Below are 26,580 nucleotides of genomic sequence, written 5' to 3' on the forward strand. Positions count from 1 at the left end.
CATCATCATTTTTACTAGTTTACATGTTTATATACTTAAGTATAAATCTTTAAACTGCCTCCGTAAGACAAACTTACCAGGAGACACTCTGCGGGAACTCATTTGAGAATGTGTTTTCCCTTAAGGCATCAAACAATAAAAATTTCGGTGGCAACCAAACCATGTTTGTTTTTCTGAATTCCTATTACAGAGAAGCTTTGCATTCCTCAGCGGCTGTAAGCACTCACTGGCCACATGTCACGGCCTGGTTCTCCTTTTCTGGGCAGAGCAGGGTAGACGCCAACCACTTAGCTCGGCTAGAGGTGTAACAACCAGGGATGTGCCCACAACCATGTGTATCCACATGGCATTACGGACCTCACTTAGCCCTGTGGTAGCACTCATTAGAAAGGCTGACTTAATGCTATTAAAAAGAGATAAAGCAAAAGGACTGTGGGTAATGGATGAGGCAGCTGTTAACATCTTCTATTGTGATTGTATAACTGATGTAATTAATAATACTAATTGTATTAGTACTGCAAAGCTCCAGACTCTGATATTCAGAGTCCTTTTTCCGTTGTGTAGTCCCATCTAGGACACTGTAATGCACGTAGCCTGCTAATTTTTAAAATCAGCTTCTCTTTCTCCAGGCCTGTGAAATGAACAAAGCTCTAATTCTTTCCTACCTGCCCTTCGTAATTAGTCACTGTATGGAGGAGGGGAGGGGAAGGAACATAGGGCTAGGATGGTTTTCTCCAGGAAACCAATCTCCCTCCACACATTTAAAAAAATTCAATGAGAAAGACAAGATGAAAATAAAGAAGGGAGATATGCTCTGATTTATTTGTACAAATTGTGCCTTCTAATTTTTTTCAGGATTGTCCACGTGCTCTGAGCTAGCTTTGTATCTACTCTGAAGTTCAATTAAGGTTCCCAAACTAAATGCAGTGTCCCTAGGTTTTCTCCTCTTCTCCGAACACAAACTCTGGGATCTGACCAAGCTTTAAAATGAACAATGATTCGTACAGGATTGAAGGAGGTGGTACTTGCCCTCAATATTCTCACATCTTCCTTTTCCATGTTCCTTTCCCTGCATGCCCCCTATTCCAGTGATGCCAAACTAGTGGCATTCAGTGGTCTCCACTTTAGCAACTTACCCTTGTGTGTGCTCTCCTGAAACACCACATGCCTCACACTTAGACCCTCCAACTCAAGACAAATAAAAACTTACTCAGTCCTGTTGTGGTATTTCTGGCTAATAATATTACAGTGAGTTGACACACTTTAATAACAAGAACTTGGGGGACCCCTACTAGAGTCCTGAGTTAATGAAAATGCAAAGTGCACGTCAGGTATGTTGGGGAGGTAAAATTTCAGGTGACTTGAATTCATATCTCAACATATGCTGATTAATGTAGCAGATCCTGAGTCTGGGGCCCTGTAAGCTATTTATGGGAAGGCAGGTTGTCATACTAACTTACATGAGCAGGACTTACTTCTATATAGATATAGTGCTTGCTGTTCTCTATCACGTGGATGTAAGCAGCGTGGATGGACTCTTCATGGTACTTTATACCAGCCGACCAATCAGCAGCAGAGCGGAGCAACTACAAGGCAGCAATCGGAAACGAGCAAACAATTGAGAATGATGCCAGATGTAGTCATAAAATGAAACCAATCCTTTTTCTTCTACACAACTGAATGATTACAGGGGCTTGGGTGTCATGTGTGGGCCCAAGAAGAGGAGGTGGGTGGGACACTGGTCCTTGGACATAATCCATAAGGAAGGAGCCTGGCTAGAAGTCAAGCCCTGAATATATCCTCATCCACCCAGGATTATTTTCATTCAAAACTGGAAATCATAAAGTGTAGTTTCTACAAAGAGTATCCCAAAGTACCTCTTCTGGGGGCCATGAGTAGGGTGACCAATGGTATTCTTTTTCCATACTGGTTCCACAATTACATCAGAATGTTGTTCTGGTGAATTTGTTAATAGTACCACTTTTACTCTCCAAAGTGTCCTGTTTTGAACCATACGATAGAGTCACCCTAGCTCTGACTTGATAATGTCCTGATTCCTTTTCCCCCAAATAGGAAGTGTTCAGATTAATACATTTTAAAACACAAATAGGTTCATTTAGATATATAATCTTGGCGTTGCCTTTAATCAGCTGACTGATTCTTGGTGTGCCTCCTCATTGCTCACCTTTCTCATCCATACTGCCTCCCCCTATTCAGACACTCACCTGCTCCCACCTGGATTACATAAAGAACTTCCAGCTCAGATACCTGAGTATATGTTAAGTACACTGATACTTAGCGGGACTGCCTAGTTCAAAGCTCAGCCCAACCACTCAGTAGCTTTGATCTTGGTCAAGTTTCTCAACCTCCTGGTGCCTCAGATTTCTGTTCTATTAAATTGAATATGTATTTTATAGGGTTATAGAGAGGATTAGATGAATTACTATGAAGTGTGCAGGAGGCCTACTACCTGGTAAGCGGTATATAAGTGTTTGCTATTACTAATGAGAACATTAGAGGATGCATTTGAGCTACGGCACATCACGTCAGAGCTGAGCAGAGATTATGGCTGTGCCGGGGACGGTGCACCAGAGGACATACAAGCCTTGCAAACTAAGAACAACCGTTCATCACTTTTTCCAGTATTCTAACTATGACTGCAGTACAATGGTGGACAGACAGTAGGTGCTCAGTAAATATTTATTAATTGATTTTCCTTAAGTAATAGCATGATGTTGCAAAAGAATCACTATAAAAATAGATTTGCTATTCTTGATTTGAAATGAATATTGAAACTGTCTCTCATGAGGTCAACTGAAATTAAAAACAAAAGAATGGCTCCATATTATTAGGAATCTATAAAGTGATCCAGTATGTAATTGGTTTTATGTCTATTACATATAAAAGATCTCATAGAATTCTTGATCTAATCAATAACTTTAAAATTTGCATCTATAACACTCATGAAATTCAAACTAGTACTTACTAACATCATTGATTTTATCCTCAAAATCTTACTCTTTAGTATGAGGTATTTATTACAAAATAGCTTCTCCCAAAACACTTATTTAATTTTAGCAGATGAATACATGCCATTGGAAAGTTTAATTGTGAGCAGCAATAGTCAAATATCTCAAAAAAAAAAAACCTCACAAGGAAAATTTAAATAAATATGATCCACACTGGGAAAATATCTTGATTTCACATCATCTCTAAGGAACTGCATGATTGTCTATCAGTAGAAATGACAAAGTTCCGAACAAATAGAAGTTTCAGTTGTTAGTCCTCTCAAATTTATGCTGAATTTGGTTGTGGAGGGGCATAGCCCTGAAAATGCAGGCTACCTTGCAAAGGTTCTTCCCCTCTGCTACATGGACTGATCGTACTGATTTACTGATCGGGTTCTACAGAATTCTGGAAACAATGTATAGAATGGCAGAGTATGCTGGACAGATAGGAACTCGGGAGATCTGTGCTACAGCTCTGCCCTTACTAGCTCTTTCACCTTCAACAAATCATTTTTATAGCAGGGAGCCTTGGTTTCCTCCACTGTACACCTGAGATCTCTCTCTCTCTCACACACACACACACACACACACACACACACACACACACACACACCCACCCACACATGCACGCACGCAGCATTGCGCCACAGCTGCTGGGTGAAGAAACAAATGGCATAATAAACACACAGAGCTACGGTATGGGGCACATAGTAGCTTTTGATATATAGGATTTCTACCTCTAAAAACTTACAGGCTTAGTTTATATACCACCTTTGGTGGCCACTTCTCAGTCTCCCCCTCAAATCCAGAAACCTTATACTTTTCTTCCCTTTTTCACTTTCCAAATTTGCCCTGATTTAAAGATTTAATAAGCTAATTAACATAAGATATAAAGGAGGAGTGCCAAATCGGTTTCAAGTCTAGTCATGATGTTTGAAGTAGTTTCCTGGGCAGCTATGCCAAAAAGAGGCTCCCAGGAACGAGACACACTGGGGAGGAAAGCTAAGATTGATGGCGGACAACTCCATGAAGGAAAAGGCAAGTCACGCATTTGCCATCTTTCCTGTGAAAGATACTGGTAAATGTTTCCCTTAAAGAGACACTTAAATGTTTAAAATAAGTACATTTGTAAGCCAAAAGAAGAACCTGAAAGAGAGCATAAGCAACGTGGGGGAGTGGGGGGTGGGGGGAGCCTGATGCCCATTAAACCTCACATGTGGGAGGTGGCCCCCCTCCTGGGGTGCGGGTCAGCATTATCAATCCCATTGTTTGAGTCCAAACTCTATTGTTTTCTCACAATGAAAACTAATTTTAGAAAGTCATCATTTTGTATTAAATTTGAACATATCTTTCAAGTAACACAGAAAAAAATAACTTGGTATTACTCTTCTATTACTCTTACTATTATTCTAATTAGTCAACATCTATCACCACAAGAAAAACTAAAAATACAGATTTCCCTTTGGTCCTGCCTCTACCCTTGAACGAGGGACCCTGAGGTGATATACAGATCAACTCAACTGCTTTAAATGCTTGATGGTCTAGAAAGTTTGTAAACAGCCAAACAGGCTAAACACACTGTGACTGACTCCCTTCTGTTTTAAATTTAAGATTTACTCTCTCCTTTTTCTTAACTGGTCTGACCAACTTGTCCTGCATTTCTGTTTTAAACCAGTGGAACTCAGACAAGCCTCAAACCCTTGCTTACACATGCAGAAATGGGCCTTATCTTATTGCCCCAAGAATATGGAGAATCAAATCTAACCCTCACTTTTCAAACCTCAAGTCTGAATACACAATTTTAAAGCATATAAAAAAAACCACATTTCTAATTTTATGTTTTAGCCTCAAAACTGTAACTAGAACCTGTCATTTTCCTTTGTACCCTGTCCTATTTTTTAACTTAGAAGATAGCCTTCTCGGGCAAAATAGGTGAAGGGGATTAAGAGGTCAAACTTCCAGTTATAAAATAAATAAATCACAAAGATAGCATAGAGGATTGAGTCAATGATATTGTAATAATGTTGTATAGTGACAGACAGTGACCACATTTACCATGGTGAGCACTGAGTCATGTACAGAATGGTTGAAATCGTTTCGTAAAGATAGATAGATAGATAGATAGATAGATAGATAGATAGATAGATAGGCAGGCAGACAGAAAGATAACCTCTTTTATCCACAAGCCCGATTCCCTTATATACATGTGGGCCCAATTTGAATATATGAATTGAAATTCAGAAATTTCTTCTTGAAGGAAAACTTTCAAAACTTCCTTAGTATTTGTCCCAAATTACTTTTCCCTTACTATAATGCTTTTCTTCCCTATAAATTCAGCACATATCTTAATTTCTTTGTATTTCCCTAAACTCCCAAATCAGTCAGTTGTGGACCAGAGACTGTTAGGACCATTTATATGTCCCTCTAGCAGAAGTTGGCTTCCACGGAGAAGCCCATCAGTGGCATGGGTTGGGAGACAAGGGAAGCACTCAGACCGTTGGGCCTTATTCTTCCAGTCCAAGGAGAAAAGCAGGCCAGGAGCACCAAGAAATGGACTAAGTTCAAGAATTCGCCTCATACTATCAAGCCCTTGCTTCTAATCACCACTTTGTCCATTGAGTGTCATCCATTCACCACACAACATGGGATGATCCTTTTGCCCGAACAATAGGGAAAAGTTAACCTTGAGGCTGAAGGAGAGGTAGAAAATAAAACTTAAGGGGAAAGAAGTCCTAGGAAGAAAGGTGTAGACGGGGGCTCTCGGGAGCCAGGAAGAAGCAAGAAGAGGGTTGGGGGAGGACTTGGAGCTGCTGCAACAGAAGAGGATCCTAAAAGGCAATCTCGACATGCAGCTTTGCCTTGCTGGAGCCCTTGGTGGTTACAACCAGCCAGATCTCGTCAGAAACAGCCTCTGTCTCGTGGTTACCACCTCGGGCCCTGGTGCCAGACTGCTCAGCATCCAGCTTCAGCCTCACTGTTCCTCCCTGGGCTATTTTAACTTCCCAAAGTCTTACTTTCCTCATCTGTGAAAATAAGAGGCCACACAGGAGTCCAGTTTAGAGACTGGTGAATATTGAATGAGATCATCCACAAAAAGCTTAGTGCAGTGCTGGGCAGAGAGTAAACACTCCCCGTTCATGGGGCTTCTCCCTCCAAGAACCACAGCAGCAAGCACAGAAATGCCACTGCATGGAGACCTGGTCCATAAATGGGCATACAGCCTCCATGTTAGGAAACTGCCTTAGAGGAAGTTAAATGGCTTTCTTTTACCCCTCCCTATCTACTTTATTTTTTCACAACACAAAACATGTTGTGGTCCTTTGAAATCTACATTGATTCCTACATTGACATCCTGCAGAGAGTGATGTGGCCATTTTCCCCAAGGGTAAGGAACAAGTTTTTCCACTAATATAATTCGGATGTCATTCACACACTCGCCTGTATAGTTTCTTTTCTGTTTAATTTTTTTTTTAAAGATTTTATTTATTTATTTGACAGAGACAGCGAGAGAGGGAACACAAGCAGGGGGAGTAGGAGAGGGAGAAGCAGGCTTCCCGCTGAGCAGGGAGCCCGATGCAGGCTTGATCCCAGCACACTGGGATCATGACCTGAGCCAAAGGCAGACGCTTAACGACTAAGCCACCCAGGCGTCCCTTCTGTTTAATTTTTTTAACAGACAGAGAGATCAAAGACGTAACTCCAGCAGAATCATTTCCCTCAATTTGGCAGGACTTCTCAACAATGATTGTCTAAGGACTGGCTTTTCTACAATAGGCTGCCCAATTTAATAAAGAGGATTGTTCTCTATATTGATTCCATACTGATGCTAATTTGGCATCAGGCATTGTCTTTTACCTTGATAAACATGCCAGAACATCCTCTGTCTTGGTCATTTACCTTACGTGGCAATGATAGCATTAGGGCACCCAGTTTGTTCTTTTTCGGGAGAAAATAAGTTCTTTTATACAATCTGTGTGTAAGTGGTTTCAGAGCCATCTTTCCTCCACCCCTCAGCCCCAAGCCTTTCTCCTGCTTTGTCTTCTCTAAATGTTCTTGGCAGGCTTCTGAGAATGCCCAGCTCCAAGGGGAAACACCTGAGATTATTTTAAAAGTGCCAGTGCAAGTTGCTGAAGTCAGCTTTCAGGTTTGGATGACTTTTTTTTTTTTTTTTTAGTAGCAGAAATCCATGTTGGTGGGGGCAGCCTCTGTCCCCCCTGCCCTGGCTCTAGTCTCCCTAACTAGTCGCCCTGGCTGGTTGTGTCAAGCCTTCTGCGATAGCTGAGCATCACAGCTGGTGTTGGAATTACCAAGGACGACTGGACCCAGTGTTTTTGTGTTAAAAGAATTAAATCACTGGGTTCCTTTTTGCAAATAAAAGAACATGAATCTTACCTACTCTCTACTTTATTATGTCAAATGCTCTTTCTCTCCATTTCAACAAATATATGGTATAAGGATTTTGTATCCAGAACTATCCTTGTGACCCACCCAGAAAAATGTCAACTGCTTTGTTCCAAACTCTTGAAAACACTAGGGAGAGCTTGAGGACTGAAGCTAATACTGATACAATCCAAACTAGTGCACTTTCTAAGTGCTGTTGCATGGATTAATTTAGCTCTCACCACCAACCCTATGGTCTCTGTATAGTTGCCTACAACGCACCAGGTCCCATCTCCCGGCTCCCTTCTGGCTTCTCTGGAAAACCACGGATTCAGCTAGATTATTGCTTTGGGCCTCTAAGCTCTACTCACTCATGACTTGAGAATAAGAATGTCTAGAACAAGACGCATAACGTGGAGAGCCAGTAAATAATGTGAAGTGAAACAACACTGTGGTCAGAACTTTACGGAAAAGGAGACATGAAGCATGCTGATTTCTTTTCTTTTTTCAGTTTCTGGTCGTCTCAGACATTCCTGACTTCAAAAATTTGGCACTGTGCCCACTGTTTTCACAACTGGAGTGATTCTGGCAGTTCTGAAAACATCTCCTGACTACCAGTAACACTTCTCCACTTACGGGGGAGTCCTCTTCAGGAAAAAGAATACGAATTTACAAATGCAAACTTTGTATATGCTAGAATAACAGCCACAGCCTCCCCACTGGTATCCTTGCTTTCACTTTCTTTCTCGTCTAAGCTCTTCGTATGCACAACCTTTAGGTCCCCAAGTGTGTTTGTTCGGAGAGATGGAAACACACGCGTGACAAAATGAGAGACCCTCCATCCATTCGGCTTGGGAAATTCTCACAGCACATTCATTCTTAGTGATTCCATGATACATATCAGCATAACAAGGGCACTAAGAAATCCTGTGCTCAGAAAATCTGCCAAAACTTCTCTGTCCATGGAAAATTTTCCCGTGGCACAGTTATTAGCATTTCACAGGTAAAACCAGGTTTGTAAACTCTGATCTGGGTTAATTTTCATAAAGCATTCCTATATCATGCTGCATCTTGGATGGAAAAAAAAAAAAGTTCCAAAATTCACTAACGCCTCCAGGATCAGGTCCAAATTAACCAGGCCGGCACTCTGGGGCATCCTTAAGCCATCTCAACTTCACCTGCCAACTCTTCAAGAGCAAATGGTCTGTGGCAGTCAGGTCTACCATCCACGGAGCAGGCAGGCTTATTACTTACAGGAGACACCCAGTTCTCTCGTCCTCACTGCCAGACTCTCACAGCGTGCTGGGCCCTACTGTCAAGCTAGCAGTTAGTCCTGGACCACACCTAGCCTTGTTAACTGAATAGTTCAACGTCACAGCTTTCTCTCCCCCAGCTAATGAGGCTTCCAGAGGCCGAGAACTTGTGTCTTCTTCCTCAGCACCCAAGTATGCATTGGTGACTTCACTGTGCAAACATATGGCACTTAATAAACATATGTTGACTGAATAAATGAATTAATGAGGAAGTCTTGGTAGACTTCCTTTCAAATCAATTGGCTCTAGAGGTTCCTGAGTCCAGGCCACCCGAGCATATCAAGCATATCGAGGATGAACATAGAAGTATATCAGGAGATATCACGGATCCAGCCCCATCTCTAACACCACATTCAGTGATGCAGAGGAGGTGACTCAAGGGAGGCATTTGATAGAGTGGACATGCAGAGTATCTATCTACCATGCCAGGGAACTGGATGAGAATATATAAAACAGGGCTTTACCCACAGGTAAGAGAAGACATATGTTTATGCAACACCAGCATACAACTTCCTTTGCTGATCACAAAAATATAGAATTCCGAGAAATTCCTTTTCAACAGATGCTTAATTTGCATCTGCTAACTTTGATAAGTTGATCACTGAGTCAACTTTAATGCCATCTCAAATCTTAAATTAAATTCTCTTGTTTTCTTAACATGAAGGTTCCTATTTTATCTTATAGCATGAGTAATTTTTCCCTCCAAGTAGAATAAAATTAAACAGGTTCATAAAATATTCATTAACTGACATATGAACATACATATATCTGTGCCTCTAAGTTTAAATTAATTGTCTCCTGTAGCCTGGGATAACTAAATATTTGCTATAGGTATTTCTCTCAAGTGGTTTATCTCTTTGATTGTTCTCTTATTTCATCTATGGCCTGAAATGTCTTTTTATTTCTTAGATACAAATACTACTTGTATATAGTACAAAGTAACTGATTTAGGCATTTCATTTACATAATCATATTCACTAGAATCCATGTCCAGATTATATAAATCTGTATTAGTGATGTCAGTAGCAGACTGCTGGATCTTTATTTGAACAATCTTTTTTTTTTTTTTTTTAAGGGGGGGGCTGGGGAGCGGCAGAGGAAGAGGGAGAGAGAGAATCTTAAGCAGGGTCCATGCCCAATGCAGGGCTCGATCTCACAACCCTGAGATCATGACCCGAGGCAAAATCAAGAGTCGGATGCTTAACCAACTGAGCCACTCAGGCGCCCTTACTCAATATTTCTGATGCTGATAGGATGACCTTTAACAAAAGGCAATGTCAAAGGCTGCCCATCCTAGTTCTGCCCCTGATGATCTCAAGATATTTGAGGTGAGGTAACAATGGACTAGAGCAGGATTTCAAGCTCCACTTCTACCTACAACCAGCTGGTGACCCTTGACAAGTCTCATAGCCCCACTGGGTCTTAATTTTCCTACGTGTAATCTGAGATGCTTCAACTGGATGTGGTAAAATTATGTGACTTCATTAAGCAAATTCCATATTCTATTAAAAGAGCCTCTAAAAGGCATTTGGCTAATTAGGAACTAAAATTATATTGAACTATAACTAGCTTCTTAGATGTGAAGTTTCAGCCACATTCCTGGTGCTTACCCGGTATCAATCCCTGGTTAACAGAGTATCATGTTGCTAGGGTCACTTCAGAAGGAATAACAGGACAAGCCTTTCCTTGACTGGCCTTTCCTAAGAATATTTATTTATTTACACATTTTCCAATTATGAACACATTTATTGGAATCCTTGTGACATAAAGATCCTTAATTTACTTGGAAACTTAATACATTTTTGAGGAAACTAAAACCAGACCCTTTATAGCAAATGTTATGAATGGAGGACAAAGAAACTTTTAAAAATATTTTGTAAGTGGGGCGCCTGGGTGGCTCAGTTGGTTAAGCGACTGCCTTCGGCTCAGGTCATGATCCTGGAGTCCCGGGATCGAGTCCCGCATGGGGCTCCCTGCTCGGCAGGGAGTCTGCTTCTCCCTCTGACCCTCCTCCCTCTCATGCTCTCTGTCTCTCATTCTCTCTCTCTCTCAAATAAATAAATAAAATCTTAAAAAAAAAAAAAATATTTTGTAAGTGTAGATGAGCTATTCCAGATTGATTAACCCTCTTGAGTCATTGTGCAACCTACCAGTGATAATATCAATCATAGTAAAAAAAAAACAAAAAGCAAAATTTCTTGAGCATTTGAGGTTTTTACAACTTATGCATAAAAGATTATATCGATTAAGAATACACATGCTTTCTGTGAGACCCTCTCATAGGGGAAAGACTTCTTAACAATGATTGCTTTATATTTCAGTTACAAAGTGACTCAAATAAGAAGATTATCCATCACTTACTCTAGGATAAGTGTAAGTATAAGACCCTAGGATAGCCACAGTGGGAGGAACAGAAGCATAAAAGAGATGAGTGTGTCGCTAAAGAAATTGATGATACAGGTGAAACAAGAGATGAACATGTAAAGATAATGATGAATACGCTACAGCGTAGAATAAAAGATGAGTAACAGGGGTAACAAGTGGTAAGGAAGTAAAACTGTGTGTTTATTATAAGAGTTTTAAAAAGAGGATAAATGGAACACACTTTAAATAGGAAATATAATACTCAATTTTAAAAGGTCTATTCAGATTTGATTTGGAGTTGTCCTCATTGAGAAGCCAATGTACTAGGCACTTAATCCAGTAAGAGTAATTTTACTCAGTAGCATTTGGTGAAAAAGAAAAGCTAGCCTTACCTGTACATTGGCATGGACGGACCCAGGCACTTGATATTTCAACTCATGGGCTGTTGTTTGAGATTTGGGAAGCAGGAAAGGATAAGAAAGGGATCGATATTTTGACTTCATAATCTAAAATAAAGAATAACAGGTAAAAAAAAAAGATCCAGATGAGAAAATAGCTCCATTCCTCCCTACTTTGTGATTATAAAAGAAATTCAGATTCATTTGATAAAGAAAAAGAAAAACGTTAACAGTGGAGTTTCTAGTTGAAGAGGCAATCGATTATTTATTTTGTGTTCTTTCCATTTTCTGGAGGCAGAGAACTCCTTTTCTCCTTCTATTTTTTAGCTTCTGCAGTGGGCATGTATTGTTTTATATTTTTAAAGAAAGCTTAAATGCGATCTAGAGTTATAGAGGTATATAATGGCAAAAAAATGGTATTTTTTTTTGTAAACTGATTTCTTACTATGTTGTAGATATCTTGTCACAGCAGTGTAGCACTGTATATCCTATTTTAGTAACTTCCTAAGAAAATGATAAGGAACCATAATTTGTTAAATAAATTCTTATTAATGTGCATTTCAGTTATTTCTCATTTTATCAGAATTATTAGAAGCAATATCAAAATAAATTACCTATCAGATTACTTCTCTTTTTTAGATTTTATTTTTTTATTTACTTGCCAGAGAGAGACAGCACATACAGCAGGGGGAGTGGCAGGCAGAGGGAGAGAGAGAAGCAGGCTTCCCGCTGAGCAGGGAGCCTGACAAGGGACTCGATCCCAGGACCCTGGGATCATGACCTGAGCTGAAAGCAGACGCTTAACCGACTGAGCCACCCAGGCGTCTCCAGATTACTTCTTTAACTTAAATACCCAAAAAAACATTTTCTGAGTTAAAGGTTGGATACTTTTTGAAAAGCTTTATGGGGTTTACCAGTTTATCCTGCCAGGAAGAGAGTATATAAGCACTGGAAATCCCAAAACCAATCACAGATAGGTTAAAAGTAATATTCCTTCATTTATTCATTCATGCTCCCTTAATTTTCGTTAAAAACATTTCCATTATTTCTCAGACTCCGTGCTCAGTGGGGAGTCTGCTTGAGATTCTCTCTCCCTCTCCCTCTGCCTCTCCCCAACCCCCCTACTCTCTCTCTAAAATAAATAAATAAATCTTTAAAAAATATTTCCATTATTTCTAAAAATTTATAAGGTTTATATAAATAAAAACTTATGTAAATGAAAAATCAGGTGAGATTCTAACTTGTTGATAAAACAATTTTTTCCCAAATTATCAAGGAGACTAATGCCTTGTCATAATTTATACTAAAGAAGATGGAACCTTAATGCCACCTGGGTGGGAGGTACTTAAGTTATTCCCATATGTAATGAAGGCATATGACACAGTCTGAAGAAAAGGAAAATGGCCCCATCTTCTCACACTGCTCCCCTCGCTCAGAGCCACCTCCCAGAAGCTTGGACCGGTGTGAACCCCCCAGCGCAATGCCAGGACTGGGAGGACTTGAAAGCTCGAGCTCTCTCATCCAAACAAGGCCCCTATCCCCCCTACAATAGCCCTCCAGCTGACCATCAGCACAGACCAGATGCTTAACCAACACTGAGGATCCAAAACGTGAAAAGGATCACAATAGGCCCCGAAAGTGGCATCTATCTCTCTGTGCTCTGAATTGTCTGCGGTGGGAGAGTTCAGGAACGTCTTCTTTTCCTTCTGCCCGCCGACCCTGGCGCTCTGGCAACCAGGCACTCAAGAACAGATGGGTCACCGCAGCACCTTCTTGCCAACCCTCTAGGTTTCTCTTCTTCCAGGCTCTCTCTCTTTATGTGGGCTGAATCGTGATAAAGTCAACCACGTACCTTCGTGAAGTTCCAGCGCTGGATGAAGTGACGGGCCACATCACGAGCCGCCTTCCCGTGGACTGCAGAGGCGATGTCATGCCATGGCATCCGAGGAGTGGAGTGTCTGTCAATGAAATCTGCCCAGGTGCCCCAGGCACAGATCATCACTAACTGCTCGGCCAGGGACAGAGCCATGTGATTCCAGCACTGACCCCGACCATGATCCGTCAAAGGAAATGTGGTAATGTTCACTATGCATATATTACTTGGCTTGGGTGGAACAATACCTTTGCCAAGGGAAACAAAGATACACACTGAGGCACACAGTCCTCCATGGGCCTCCCCCCAGGATGTGTCCATTTCACTTAGTATGAGATAATCACTAGGCAAGGCAAGATGCGAGTTGGCGTAAATTATCTAAGGTTGTGGACTTAATATTACGTTTTTCTTTTGTGTCCTGTTGAACTAACCTCAGGCTATGTATACAGTTCCATCTCTATCTTCTCTTAAATACATAAGCACAGTGATAATCTGAAAACGTGCCATTTTCATGCTGGAAGATGAAGATGATACGCAGAAAAGGAGACGATCAAAGGAAGGGCACCATCTCTTGCAGAATTACAGATTATTACCCCCAAAATATGCCTAGATGAAACCTGGAGGTCTCAAACAGTAAGCTGTATCTTATGCTCTTTTCTTACTGTAACTACGAGGAAAAGTCCTTAGGTATATGACTGAATCACAGTCTCCAAAGTTTTACCAAATATTCAAAACAAAACAAAGCAGAACAAAGGACAGTATATCCTGCGTATGCATACTCTCTCAGATGCTGACAAGTAAAAAACAAAACATAAGCAGCCACCCATGATCATGGCACTCACCAGCAAAAGGCTTATCCAGTTGAACCCAGTCTTTGAAGACAAAATTGCAATAGTCCTTTCCATGCCAGAACCTGGTTTCCCCGTGGAGCTCTCCCATGCCTGTCTGCAAACTGCGGATGGAGCTGGTGTCTGTGAAGGTAGCAGAGACTGTGTTCAGGTGGGCCCCGGTGGGGGGGGAGGGGTGGGGGGGAGTGGCGGGGAGGCTCACCTCTCACTCATTAAACACCCAGGGAATTCTGAACTGTTATCCTTAAGGCACAGACCTAGGGCAGCATGTGTTCATCCCATCTGAGGCTGTGGGCCAGCAGGGTTTCACACTGTACACAAGTTTATCACTAGTAGGTAGTTGGGGCTGTAACCAGGCTTATCACCTGACAGTGAAATTCAACATTCTTCTCCCCATCGACCAGATGACTGAAGAACGGATCACAGAGCTAACTGTGAATAAAGAACTCACTGGGAGGGACAATGAAAGAGCAATAAAGCCAGGTCAGGCAGAGAAACGTGAGAGGCAGAGGCCATGAAGCAATCACGCCCTTGGCTCTCCCCAGCCGATATGGTGCACACCCAGCACATAATTCTCGTCTTTGGCATCTCAAAAGCAAGAACCTCAAATCTGCAGGCAGCCCCTGTTCCAGCCCTGGAATTGTCAAGCTAAGTGACACTGAGCTTCATCTTTTGGGGTCAGAAATTCTTTATATATAAAAGGAAGAATTTGGCCTAGATGGATGGCATCTAAGATTCTTGGGCTCTCACATTCTACATTCCCAGCATCATAAATGACATCCATAAAAAATATCACAACAACACACAGAACTTATGATCACATAGGCGCAAGAGCAGCAATCCACTGCAACGTTTCACGTAGAGCTCTGCTGGGACCGTTTTACTAAAGGGTGAATACTTTGACTTAAATAGTTCGTATATTTATGGGCTATGTTGACCACAAAGGCAACGAAGCAGGAAGACGAGCAGAACTACACACCACAAATGCAGCATTTGGCACAGAAGAGGCACTTAACAAAGACGACACTGGATGCAAAACTAGTCGTTGAATGAATACATGGTAGCACGTGCCAGTGAGAGTAGCGGACTGGCCCCTACCACCGCACATCCCAGAATTGTCTTTCTAAAATGCAGACTGTTGGCTTAAAAGCATTTTAAGACCACCTGCTGCCTACAGGGAGTCAAATCCTAAAAGCTGAGTGTGCACAGAAGGCTCTTTCCCAACTGGCGCCAACCTCCCTCCCGAAGCCTTTTTCCCCCAAGCTAGGCGCACCATATTTCTCATAGTATTTGGACAGGCGTGGTCTGTTATTACCCCCAAAATATGCCTAGATGAAACCTGGAGGTCTCAAACAGTAAGCTGTATCTCATGCTCTTCTCTTACTGTAACTACGAGGAAAAGTCCTTAGGTATATGACTGAATCATAGTCTCCAAAGTTTTACCAAATATTCTCTCTCAGATGCTGACAAGTAAAGCGGCTGGCACATTATTCCTTCGGTCTGGAATGATCTTCCCTCCCTCTCATGCTCAGCTTCATATCCTTCCAGAGCCACATTAGCTGTTACCTGCCCTACCGCTACCTCGCAGATCCCAGGAGGGTGAGGCAACCCCTAGCAGTGCTATAGAACCGTCAGCAGCTGCACCCCCAGGGCTTCTGATTCTGTGACACAACCGCGTAAGGATGCTCCCCACCAGTATTTAAACTCCTCAGGGCTGCAGAGTGTCACTTTGCGGCTTGCCGTAGCTCCTGGTATTCAGTAGGCAATCGATCAGTATTTGCAGAGCGCAAGTTTTTAAACAATCCCCACACACGCTGCTGATATTCTACCTTAAACTGAATAATTAACCTTCAAAGGTTGCTGAAATTACCTATAAAAGAAAAGTGTCTGGGGGCGCCTGGGTGGCTCAGTGGGTTAAGCATCGGACTCTTGATTTTGGCTCAGGTCATGATCTCAGGATCATGAGATGGAGCCCCACGTCAGGCTCTGGGCTGGGTGTGGAGCCTGCTTAAGATTCTCTCTCTCTTCATCTCCCTCTGCCCCTCCCAGCCTCTTAAAAAAAAAATGTGTTAAAGTGCTATTCTTTTAGACATATTATTTATTTATTTATTTATTTATTTATTTATTTTTTATTTGAGAGAGAGTGTGTGCGCACACACACACACACACACACGTGTGAGCAGGGGGAGGGGCAGAGGGAGAGGGAAAAAGAATCCCAAGTACACTCTGCGCTGAGCTTGGCGCCGGACACCAGGCTCCATCTCAGGACCCTGAGATCATGACCAGAACCCAAACCAAGAGCTGGACGCTCAACCAACTGAGCCACCCAGGTGCCCCTTAGCATGCTAATTATTAACAAAACTAAATAATGTTAAAAACAGAATTCTATTGACTTCTCCCAGTGATTTATTTTCCTGCTCTGTTAAGACTAAAGGCCAAAGTACTGGTAATCTGTTTGCTCACCTATAAAATCTTTACAGTAAGCATGGCACTTTGTATTTAAAAAAAAAAAAGAAAACAGGAACAAAGAGTGAGATAAATAATGGGTCAAATTCCAAAATAAAAAAATATATATATATAAGATAATACACATATAAGCTAAAGCTCTATATTTACATACATACACTTGTTTAAAAATTAACTTTCACCTAATAATCAGTTATGATAAGAAAAACAAAACAAAGCAAATTCTAGTCTCAGAAAATTATGTTGGTTCTAATTGGATCCAACCTGTTCATAATTCAAATTTGTTTTTGGATTCAGTCTAAATAATCTTGGCCTAAGTTATTCCAAATAACTCAGGGTCTTCCTCCAAACACATGAGATATTAAAGCAATAGAGCCAAGGACTCCTAGTTACTGTGATTATTGCTCAGAAGTGTGTGAGCACCTACAAGTAGAAAGAGAGGCTTTTTACATCAGCGATGCTGATCTGAGGGCTTCTCCCTAGTCTGCATCTGGCTCCCAATTGACTGCATGAATGCACCTGCCTTGTCTTTGGCATAGGTTTTCATGCCAGTTTTCTGCCCTCCTCATCCATCAGCGGCCCAGACCCTGCCTGCCAAGGCTGCATCCCCTACACCATTACTCCAAACCCCGTTCTTGATCTTCTTTCCTAGTTCCTCCTCCCAAAGTTCTCCCCGACCTTCTCCAAAATGTGCCCCTCTAGTTCTGGCTTCTCCTTTGGCTCTAAGAAGTACAGGCACTTCCAATGTCTCACTTGGCCTCGTTCACCTAGCTGTCCCACCTGCATTTAAAAGTGTTTAACACTAGAATCACTATTATCCTCGCAAAATCAAGCCTTCCCTGGAGATTTCTGCTTTCTGTTCATAGTTACTCAAGCTCAAACCTTGAAATCTACGTTGGCTCCTCTCTTTTCTTTGCTGTCTTCTCTGCCTACCTCCCGATTGCCACTTCCCAAATCCTAATGAAATTCTGCTGATTCTTTCTTTGGAAAAAAGTTTCTTCCATTTACTTCATTCTTGGGACAAGCTAGTCAGACTCCCTGTACCTCTAGTGTAACTTAGTAAAACACCACCCTTAACACCTCCATCCCCCCACGGCCCCTCTTCTTCAAATCCCACCCCCACCTCTCATCCCCCAGGGATTCTCCAACATTTAGTAGATGAAATTCAATGTCGCAGCTTGATTTTCAAGGCCCTCCATATACAGGTACAGATCTATCCCATCAACCCAATCTATACACAAATTTACGCATCCCTTAACCAAAATTTCAAAACCCAAAAGCTCTGAAAATTCAAATGTTTTCTTACAGTTCATGTGTTAGTAAAATCTGACCTCAACTGACAAGAGATTGTAATCTTTATTTATCCCACCTGCTGCTGAACAAATATAAATGATTTCCTTACAGGGTATTTCCAGGACCCTGCAAGCAGCATAACATTATATATAGGTATAGGTATTGCATTACCTTTCTAAAATCCAGAATCTTCTAATTTCTGAAGTACCTCTGACCCCTAGAATTTTGAATAAGAAATGGTAGACCTCTATGTATTTACCACATTCCACACCTACATCTGAGATGCTGAAATAAACACTTTTGGCATTTCCCATATATGTGCCTTAAGATACAAAATCTACCTAGGGTGCCTGTTTTTCTCCCTTCTTAGGCTCTACCTACTGAATTTTTGCCTATACCCAGGGCCAGTTCCAAAACGGGTCCTCAATGAGTTATATTTTCAAAAAACCTTCTGATTTTTGAAACTGGGATTTTAGAGTTGTGTATCAACACTTTTGTGGACAAGGTTTCACTGGCAACTCTTGCCAGTTGGGTATCTCCCCCTGATGAATTACTAAGGCACTAGGTTAGTGAAACATTTAAAACTCATGCTTATCTATTAGATAATAAGCTCTTTGACTGGAGAAAATAAGTCTTATACATCTTATACCATTGCATCCCTGAGAACAGAGTTTAGAAAAGATTTAGCCTACTATTCTTTATCCCTTATGACTAGATATCTGGGGTTGAAACACTGTCTCACTAAATTGCAAAAATGAAAAAAAAAATTGCAAAAATGATTTCCTCCTCTCAGCCATTTATTTAATCTTGCTTAAAAAGTAAGATCAGCAAACAGTTGTTGAATATAAGAGGACAAAATTCAACTGTTTAAAAATAACATAGTTACCAAGCAAAGCCACTGAAACTTGAAATTCTCCCGCTTGCAACATCATTTTGAGAGAAAAAAATCCTGAAGATGGCCAAATGATTTTGAATATATATACTACAGAAATATATATTATATATTCAAATATAAATTGAATATACATACTATAGAAATATATATTGAGAAATATTGAATGTATATACTACAGAAATATATTCAAAATATATTTTGAATATATATACTACGAAATAATCATGGTATCAGTACATTCATTATGAACTGATTTTAGTGAATTTTCTAATTAACCCATAGTGATCTTTTTTTTTTTTTTTTTAAAGATTTTATTTATTTATTTAAGAGAGAGAGAATGAGAGACAGAGAGCATGAGAGGAAGGAGGGTCAGAGGGAGAAGCAGACTCCCCGCCGAGCAGGGAGCCCGATGCGGGACTCGATCCCGGGACTCCAGGATCACGACCCGAGCCGAAGGCAGCCGCCTAACCAACTGAGCCACCCAGGCGCCCCAACCCATAGTGATCTTGTGTGCATGCTCCACACGGGTTCACTAGGAGCCCAGTTCATAATGGTCTTTTTTTTTTTTTTTTAAGATTTATCTATTTATTTGAGAAAGAGAGAGAGCAGGGGTTAGGGGCAGAGAGCAAGGGAGAGAGAGAGAATCTCAAGCAGACCCCCCACTGAGCACGGAGCCCCACTCTGGGCTCCATGCAGGGCTTGATCCCATGAGCACGAGATCATGATCTGAGCTGAAATCAACAGTCGGAGCTTAACCGACTATACCACCCAGGCACCCCCATCAAGGTCTTTGGCGTCCAAGTGAAACTAACATTACAAAGAAGCTAACTCAGCTTATAGCCTCAGGAAAGGAAGTTATTAACTCAAACAAGTATTCAGTTTCAGTTTCTCATAAAGAGTTACTCTATGTTTAATTCGGGTTTCAAGTCCTATGAGACAACAGAAGTTTAAGTCAATACACAATTTAAATGTAGAGCTGTTCTCTTTAAATTCCTTCTATTATTAATAGTAGACCCTTACTTTTTTTTTTTAACACAAATTCACATGGAACTTCAATATATATATGGAAGCAGGATTTCTCTGCTTGAAGCAATACCAATAGAGGTGGGAGGGTCTAGGGCCCACCTCCTCAGTATTCCCCTCAGAGACTCTGAGAAACACTGGGGTACACAAGTGACTCACATCCAGCTGTGGTAACTGGGCTCTACATCAGTCTTCTAAATAGCACACTAGAACCATGACCTTGGAATTTAGCCACATGCTCATGATGTAGCAATCTGCGTTTTTGCTAAATCACAAATCTGAATTATGAGCTCTGGGAAGCTAATAAACTGGAACACCATTGTGCAAGTTACTTATCATCTCTGACCCTGAGTTTCCTCATCTGTAAAAAGGGAGATAACACTATTACCACCAAGCGCCACCAGTGCTCAGGTCGTCCCAGGCAGTCTGCACACAATAAATTAGCTTACGATTTTACCGTGGTTGTCATACATTACGATCATTACTTATCCCTTTATGTGATCCGTTGCCAAATCCCTCTTCATCCCCACCTCCACATTTTAGGCCGTGATTAACTTATTCAAATACCTTGTTCTTGCAAAAGCTTATCAGATTACAATTTCTAATACCACAAGGGACGTGAACACAGTGCAAACAGAAAGCCAGGCCAGAAACACACTCACTTTGCTCATGCAACAAAAGCGGACGCCTGAGGACATTCTGTTGCCTCATACATCACTTACCCATGTCAGGTCTAGCGAGCCCCTGCTCAGACTTACTGGAAGAGCGAAAGAGTTTCAGGTGGGGTTTTAGACCATGGATTAAATTCTGACGACTTCTACAGTGATTACAATAACCTGGAGAAAGTTGAGAGTTCTTTTTTTTTTTTTTTTTACAAAGAAATATATATAATATCAAATTTTCTAAACTGAAAAGTAGGCTCAATCATTTTTAAAACAAGGCAAGGCTAAAAAATCAGTCACAAATTCTGTGAACAGAAAATGCAGAGCTTTAAGGCAGATGTGAAAAGAAGAGCAAATTTACAAGATGTAGGAAATCTAATGTTTGAAGATAAAAGCTTCACATATTTCTGGATAGGAAGAGAAATGAGATTTCTTCTATGAAAAGTGAAGGACGTCTGGTAACTTCTCTTTTTTCTTTATAACTTGGCATTATGTTAGAAACGCTGAGTCATTCAGCTACCACCAGAAGTATGAATTGTGGTTGTTATGACTCCTTATGTGAATAAAACAATAAATCTGTTCCCAAATGAGGCCAACAAAGCCACAAAATGGCAGGATATCGAATAGGGTGATATAGCTCCTATGACTCCATTCCAGAAAGACCAGTTTTAAAGACTGGTACACAGTATCCAGCTGCAGAAGGACGGAACGTCATCAAGATACATTCTAACGTCATCAAGATACATTCTAGCAAAGAGGAAGACTTACTTGAGGCACTGTCGATGCTGCTAATGCTATCTGCATTGTGCAGGTGGTGCCTGTAGAGCTGCCTGTAGAGGCTAAATTTAGAGAACTTTCTGGACTTTCCCATTCCTTTCAGTTTTGAATCCATATCATCAGCACTCTTCAGGGTGGGTGGATTTTTACTAGATTCATTTTTATCTTTGAGGCTCAAGGATTCCATGGACTCTATTATTTCAGCCTGAGAAAATTATTAAAAAAAAAAAAAAAAAGACTGCATAAGATATGCTGCAATGTGATCCTTTCATTCCAGTTGAGCTGAGGTGTCAAGTTCACATAGGATGGAGGCTCTCTATCGGACACCCGATAATGGGTAAGGTCAGCCTCAGGTCAGTGAGCTGTTTCAATGCTAGCAAAGGGATACCAGGCATTCCATTGTAGTTCCTCCTTCAGTAGACCAAATTCTTGAAATTTCATACCAGCTAACCTTTTTATCTCAAACACACTTACATGAGTTATATTCACTGTTGAGCAACTGAACTTCTGCCTCTGATAAATGTTAAGTAGTGCTTCTTCTGTCAATTATTTTCCTGGCTACTTATTCATTAAATCTTTTTTTTTTTTTTTCCCCAGAAAAGTCACCAACATATCCAGCAGTAAAATAAGATGGAGCCCATCAAAATTTTTAGTAAGTGTATGGATATGTTGGCAACGGTTAGAGTTGAAACAGTAAGTACTGCAATATGGATCTAGGCATATGGGTATTTTGGCAGCACTTGATTTGAATGGTACTTTGAGAAGTTATTAACTTCCTGTATTCAGAAAGAAGTCCCTCCAGGACTCCAGACTGACCTAGCCTCTATTTGCATGTCTTTAAGTAGGAAGATTTCAAAAGCCTTGGCAGGTACTTGTAATAAGGCTGCTGATTTAACTTAAAACCCAACTGACACATATTTTTGTTTATGAACTTTTTTTTCCAAATAGGAAATGAATCTTTCATTTAAATGGAAAACAAAGGAGCTGACTGTGAGCTAGCAAATGCACTATTGGATCTTTTTCCTCTTACAAGGAAAGAGACTGAGATCAAGAGATGCAAAGTTACAGACTTGCTAGATGGTATTTGAAACCAGGTCTGTCCATCCAGAAATAGGCCACTCCTCATTCAACCAATCAGTAAGTCATGCTATTAACGCATACTTCTACAAACTCTGTACCTTTTATGCAGTTCCATAAAGGAGAAACTTACTGTGAAGGAACCCAGAGATGATCCTACGGTGACACGCTTCACACTACCCACATCTGTGAGTCTGTGTTCATGGTCATCCCACCTTCCATAGGCCAGGTCGATCCCACCCACAAAGGCCACTGACTGGTCGATGACAACGAGTTTCTCATGATGGGCCCACAGATATACGCTGGATGATACATGATCTGGGTGCCTCATCACCTTGGGAGGGGAAAAAAAAAACCCACCTGTAATGCACTTTTTAAAATGTCCTTCATATATAATAAAATCGATGTTTTCTCCCCTGAATAGCATTTTCCTTCCTCCCTTCCTTCCTTCCTCCCTCCCTCTCTTTCTTTCTTTCTTTTTCTGTTTTGCTTTAGTTTTCTTTCAAGAGTTTATTTAAATTCAAGTTAGTTAACATACCAATGTAGTATTAGTTTCAGGGATAGAATTTAGTGATTTCTTTCTTTTTCTGTTTTGCTTTAGTTTTCTTTCAAGAGTTTATTTAAATTCAAGTTAGTTAACATACAATGTAGTATTAGTTTCAGGGATAGAATTTAGTGATTCAGTCTCTTATGGTTTGTCTCCCTCTCTGTTTTTATCTTTTTTTAAACCTTCCTCTGTGTTCATCCGTGTTTGTTTCTTAAATTCCACACAAGTGAAATCATATGGTATTTGTCTTTCTCTGACTTATTTTGCTTAGCATAATACCCTCTAGTACCATCCTCATCATTGCAAATGGCAAGATTTCATTCTTTTTGATGGCTGAGTAATATTCCATTGTAGATATGTGCCACTTCTTCTATATCTATTCATCAGTTGACGGACATTTGGGCTCTTTCCATAGTTTGGCTATTGTGGACATTGCTGCTATAAACATTGGGGTGCATGTGCCCCTTCGAATCACTATTTTTGTATCCTTTGGATAAATACCTAGTAGTACAGTTGCAGGGTCACAGGGTAGTTCTATTTTTAACTTTTTAAGGAACCTCCATACTGTTTTCCAGAGTGGATGCACCAGTTTGCATTCCCATCAACAATGGAAGAGGGTTCCCCTTTCTCTGCATCCTCGCCAACATCTGTTGTTTCTTGTGTTGTTAATTTTAGCCATTCTCCCCTGAATAGCATTTTCTATAATTCAAATACCAAAATGTGCTATGTATACACCAAAGTTCTAATTTCATTCTCAGTATTTAGAAGAGGAAGACTCCTAGTTATTTGGAGCCTCTCCACCAGCCCCACCCCACACCACATTTTGGGGTAGCTGCCATTTAGCTAGAAATTTGGCCACACAGTTTAGTAAAAGTTAGCTCAACATAATAGCTGATTCTTTTTTCCACTTTAAAGAATTCTGTAACACCTGATATTACTTAAAAAACTCTAAAAACGTTTAACCAACATCTATCTCTGACAAAATTTTTAATAGGTATATTGATATTTTGGTAGCCAATGAATTAAAATGGCAAGTGTATAGATATAGGGATATACATGCTTTGGCAGCTCTTGATTTGAAAGATACTTTGTTATTAACCTCCTGCTTTCAAATAGAATTCTTATTAAATGATCCCAGACTGACCTATTTTTGTATATCTTTAAGTAGAAACATTCCAAAAACTCTGGAGACTACTTTTTTTTTTTTTAGTAACCTACTTCTTTTGTGTGTGGTAAAATACACATAACATAAAATTTACCATATTGATCATTTTTAAATGTACAGTACACCGGTATTAAGTACATCTCATATTGTTCACTCATCACTACAATCTCCAGAACTCTTCATTTTGCAAAACTGAAACTCTATACCCATTGAACAATAACTCCCCCATTCCCTCCTCCCTTCAACCCTGGGAAACACCATCCTACTCTTTGTCTCTATGTCTTTGACATATATATGTCAATAGAATCATACAATATTTGCCTTTTTGTGACTGACTTATTTCATGTAGAATAATGTCTTCAAGTTTCATCTGTGTTTTAGCATATGTCAGAATTCCCTTCCGTGTTAAGACTGAAATATATTCCACTGTATGTACGTACCAATCATTATTGAGAGTGGGATATTAAAGTGTCCAACTATTATTGTAGAACTGTCTATTCTGCCCTTCAATTCTATCAATATTTGCTTTATATATTTTGATGTCCATTATTAGGTGGGTACATGTTTATAATTGTTATAACTTCTTGCTGCTTTGAAACTTTTATTAATATATAAAATCCTTGTCTACTATAAACTTTTCCTATTTAAAGTCAATTTCACCTGATATTAGTACAGTTACTCCTGCTCTCTTCTGATTACTATTTACATGGAACATCTTTTTTTTGACCAAATAAAATATATAATTGTTATATATTTTAGCCTGCTGGAGATTTATTAATTCATTGCTCTGATGTATCTCAATGACTGAGGAATAACTATTGATAGGCTTTAAATCTTTGGTAAATATCAAATAGCTTTTTTCAAGCTGCTTATTGTGTTTATTTACTTTATTAGTTTTTTTATGCAAGTTGCTATTAAGAAAAAGCTTCTTAAATCCTAGAGGAGCTCTCTGTTGCTATCAGCATCAAGGGATGTCACAAGGAGATCACGTCTAAGAGCTTCCAGAACAATCTTAATGAGGAGCATGGGACCTTGACAGAGCTCCTGAATATTAAAACAATTCTAAGAGGTGTGCTCTTGGCTAAATGATCAGGGTCAGAAATGTGAACTCTGCTAACTCCACCAATACCAGAAGTATAAGAAAGCAGAGTATTTTGTTTTATTTCTAAGAAGGATACAATGCTATTTATTCAAAATATACATTAGAGAATTCTACAGATTACACTGTTCAAAGCAAAACACATCTGAAAAACTACAGAATAATAGAGAAGAAGTACTGTTCAGAAGGATGAACCTGATACCTTTATGTTGGGGTGTAGAAGTATTAAAGTCCTCTTGCTGTATTCACTGTTGATTCCGAGGGCAAGTTCCACCTCTTTGTAGAGCATTACAAAGACTCTCACTCCCTGTTGCTGTCACGAGAGAAAACACAGGGAGGAATGAGAATTTCTGGAAGTAGGTGATGATTTTCTTTTTCCTTCTTCTAAACTTTCTTCTACAAACAAGTAAAATAAAATATTTAATGAAAAGTACAAGGTGACACATAAGCGTATCTTAAGATACAAATAACAAAAATAAAAATTTATCTCCCTTCCATTCCTATGACTTGTCATACCAAGAGACGGTATCAATATTTGATTCATCATAACCAAAAAGCTGAAATGGTAACCTCATCTGCTAAAAGTGTCTGATGATCTTACACCTCTGAACATTTTCAAACACTTAACATTGAGGAAAGCTTTGGCCTGATTCATGTTACAGGATTAGAGTTTTTGGTTTTTATTATATTTCAGTTAGTTGAAATAGCAGTGACACAAAACTCTAATGCAATAAATTATACTAAATATCCCTTAAATGTTTCTGGAGCACTTTAATAGAATTTTTCTTTATTAAAAAAATTTAAATTAAAAAGAAATTTCTTTAACTTCAGAGATGAACATATTGATTCATACTCTTAACCCACAATTACATCATTAATGTCTGTTTGTGAAATGACTTCTTTGGAAGTCAGTTTCTCTAACATGCAAAAATCCCTGAGTTTTAACAACAGCACAAAATTAAAATTGATCTAACCTTAGGCCCTGGACTTAAAAGAAGACAGACAAGGCCATTGTGAGGGTCAAATTAAATCAAAAGTGCCTGATAAACTTTAACATGCTATACAGATAACATTTTTTATTAACATTAACTATCAAAAAGACATGTCTAATAGCTGGTAGTATTTAAAAAAACCAAACTACTGGGGTGCCTAGGTGGCTCAGTTGGTTAGGCATCTGCCTTCAGCTTAGGTCATGATCTCAGGGTCCTGGGATCAAGACCCACGTCATTGGGCTCCCTGCTCATCAGGGAGTCTGCTTCTCCTTCAGCCCCTCCCCCTGCTCATGCTCTCTCTCTTTCAAATAAATAAAATCTTAAAAAACCAAACAAACGGTGGGGTGGGAGGGATGGGGTGACTGGGTGATAGACACTGGGGAGGGTATGTGCTCTGGTA

General features: G+C 40.0%; 1 protein-coding gene across 10 annotated transcripts in view; it reads right to left on the minus strand.

Annotated features, from left to right (window-relative positions):
* Window positions 1-26,580, minus strand: part of PLD1 (phospholipase D1) — a 189,292-nt gene that overhangs the window by 51,724 nt on the left and 110,988 nt on the right. For 9 of the 10 annotated variants that reach the window (XM_081829662.1, XM_081829656.1, XM_081829645.1 and 6 more), the window contains 8 exons: window positions 25,391-25,501; window positions 22,511-22,711; window positions 21,292-21,505; window positions 20,584-20,697; window positions 14,179-14,307; window positions 13,316-13,434; window positions 11,458-11,571; window positions 1,476-1,586 (listed from right to left, as the gene is read on the minus strand). In XM_081829662.1, the coding sequence (XP_081685788.1) occupies window positions 1,476-1,586; window positions 11,458-11,571; window positions 13,316-13,434; window positions 14,179-14,307; window positions 20,584-20,697; window positions 21,292-21,505; window positions 22,511-22,711; window positions 25,391-25,501 (1,113 nt within the window). The remainder of the gene's footprint in view (window positions 1-1,475; window positions 1,587-11,457; window positions 11,572-13,315; window positions 13,435-14,178; window positions 14,308-20,583; window positions 20,698-21,291; window positions 21,506-22,510; window positions 22,712-25,390; window positions 25,502-26,580) is intronic. The other variant, XM_081829638.1, reaches the window with a different exon arrangement.

The sequence above is a fragment of the Leptonychotes weddellii genome, chromosome 1 (assembly GCF_054177405.1).
Source record: "Leptonychotes weddellii isolate Sample4059 chromosome 1, ASM5417740v2, whole genome shotgun sequence".
Taxonomy (NCBI): Eukaryota; Metazoa; Chordata; class Mammalia; order Carnivora; family Phocidae; genus Leptonychotes; species Leptonychotes weddellii.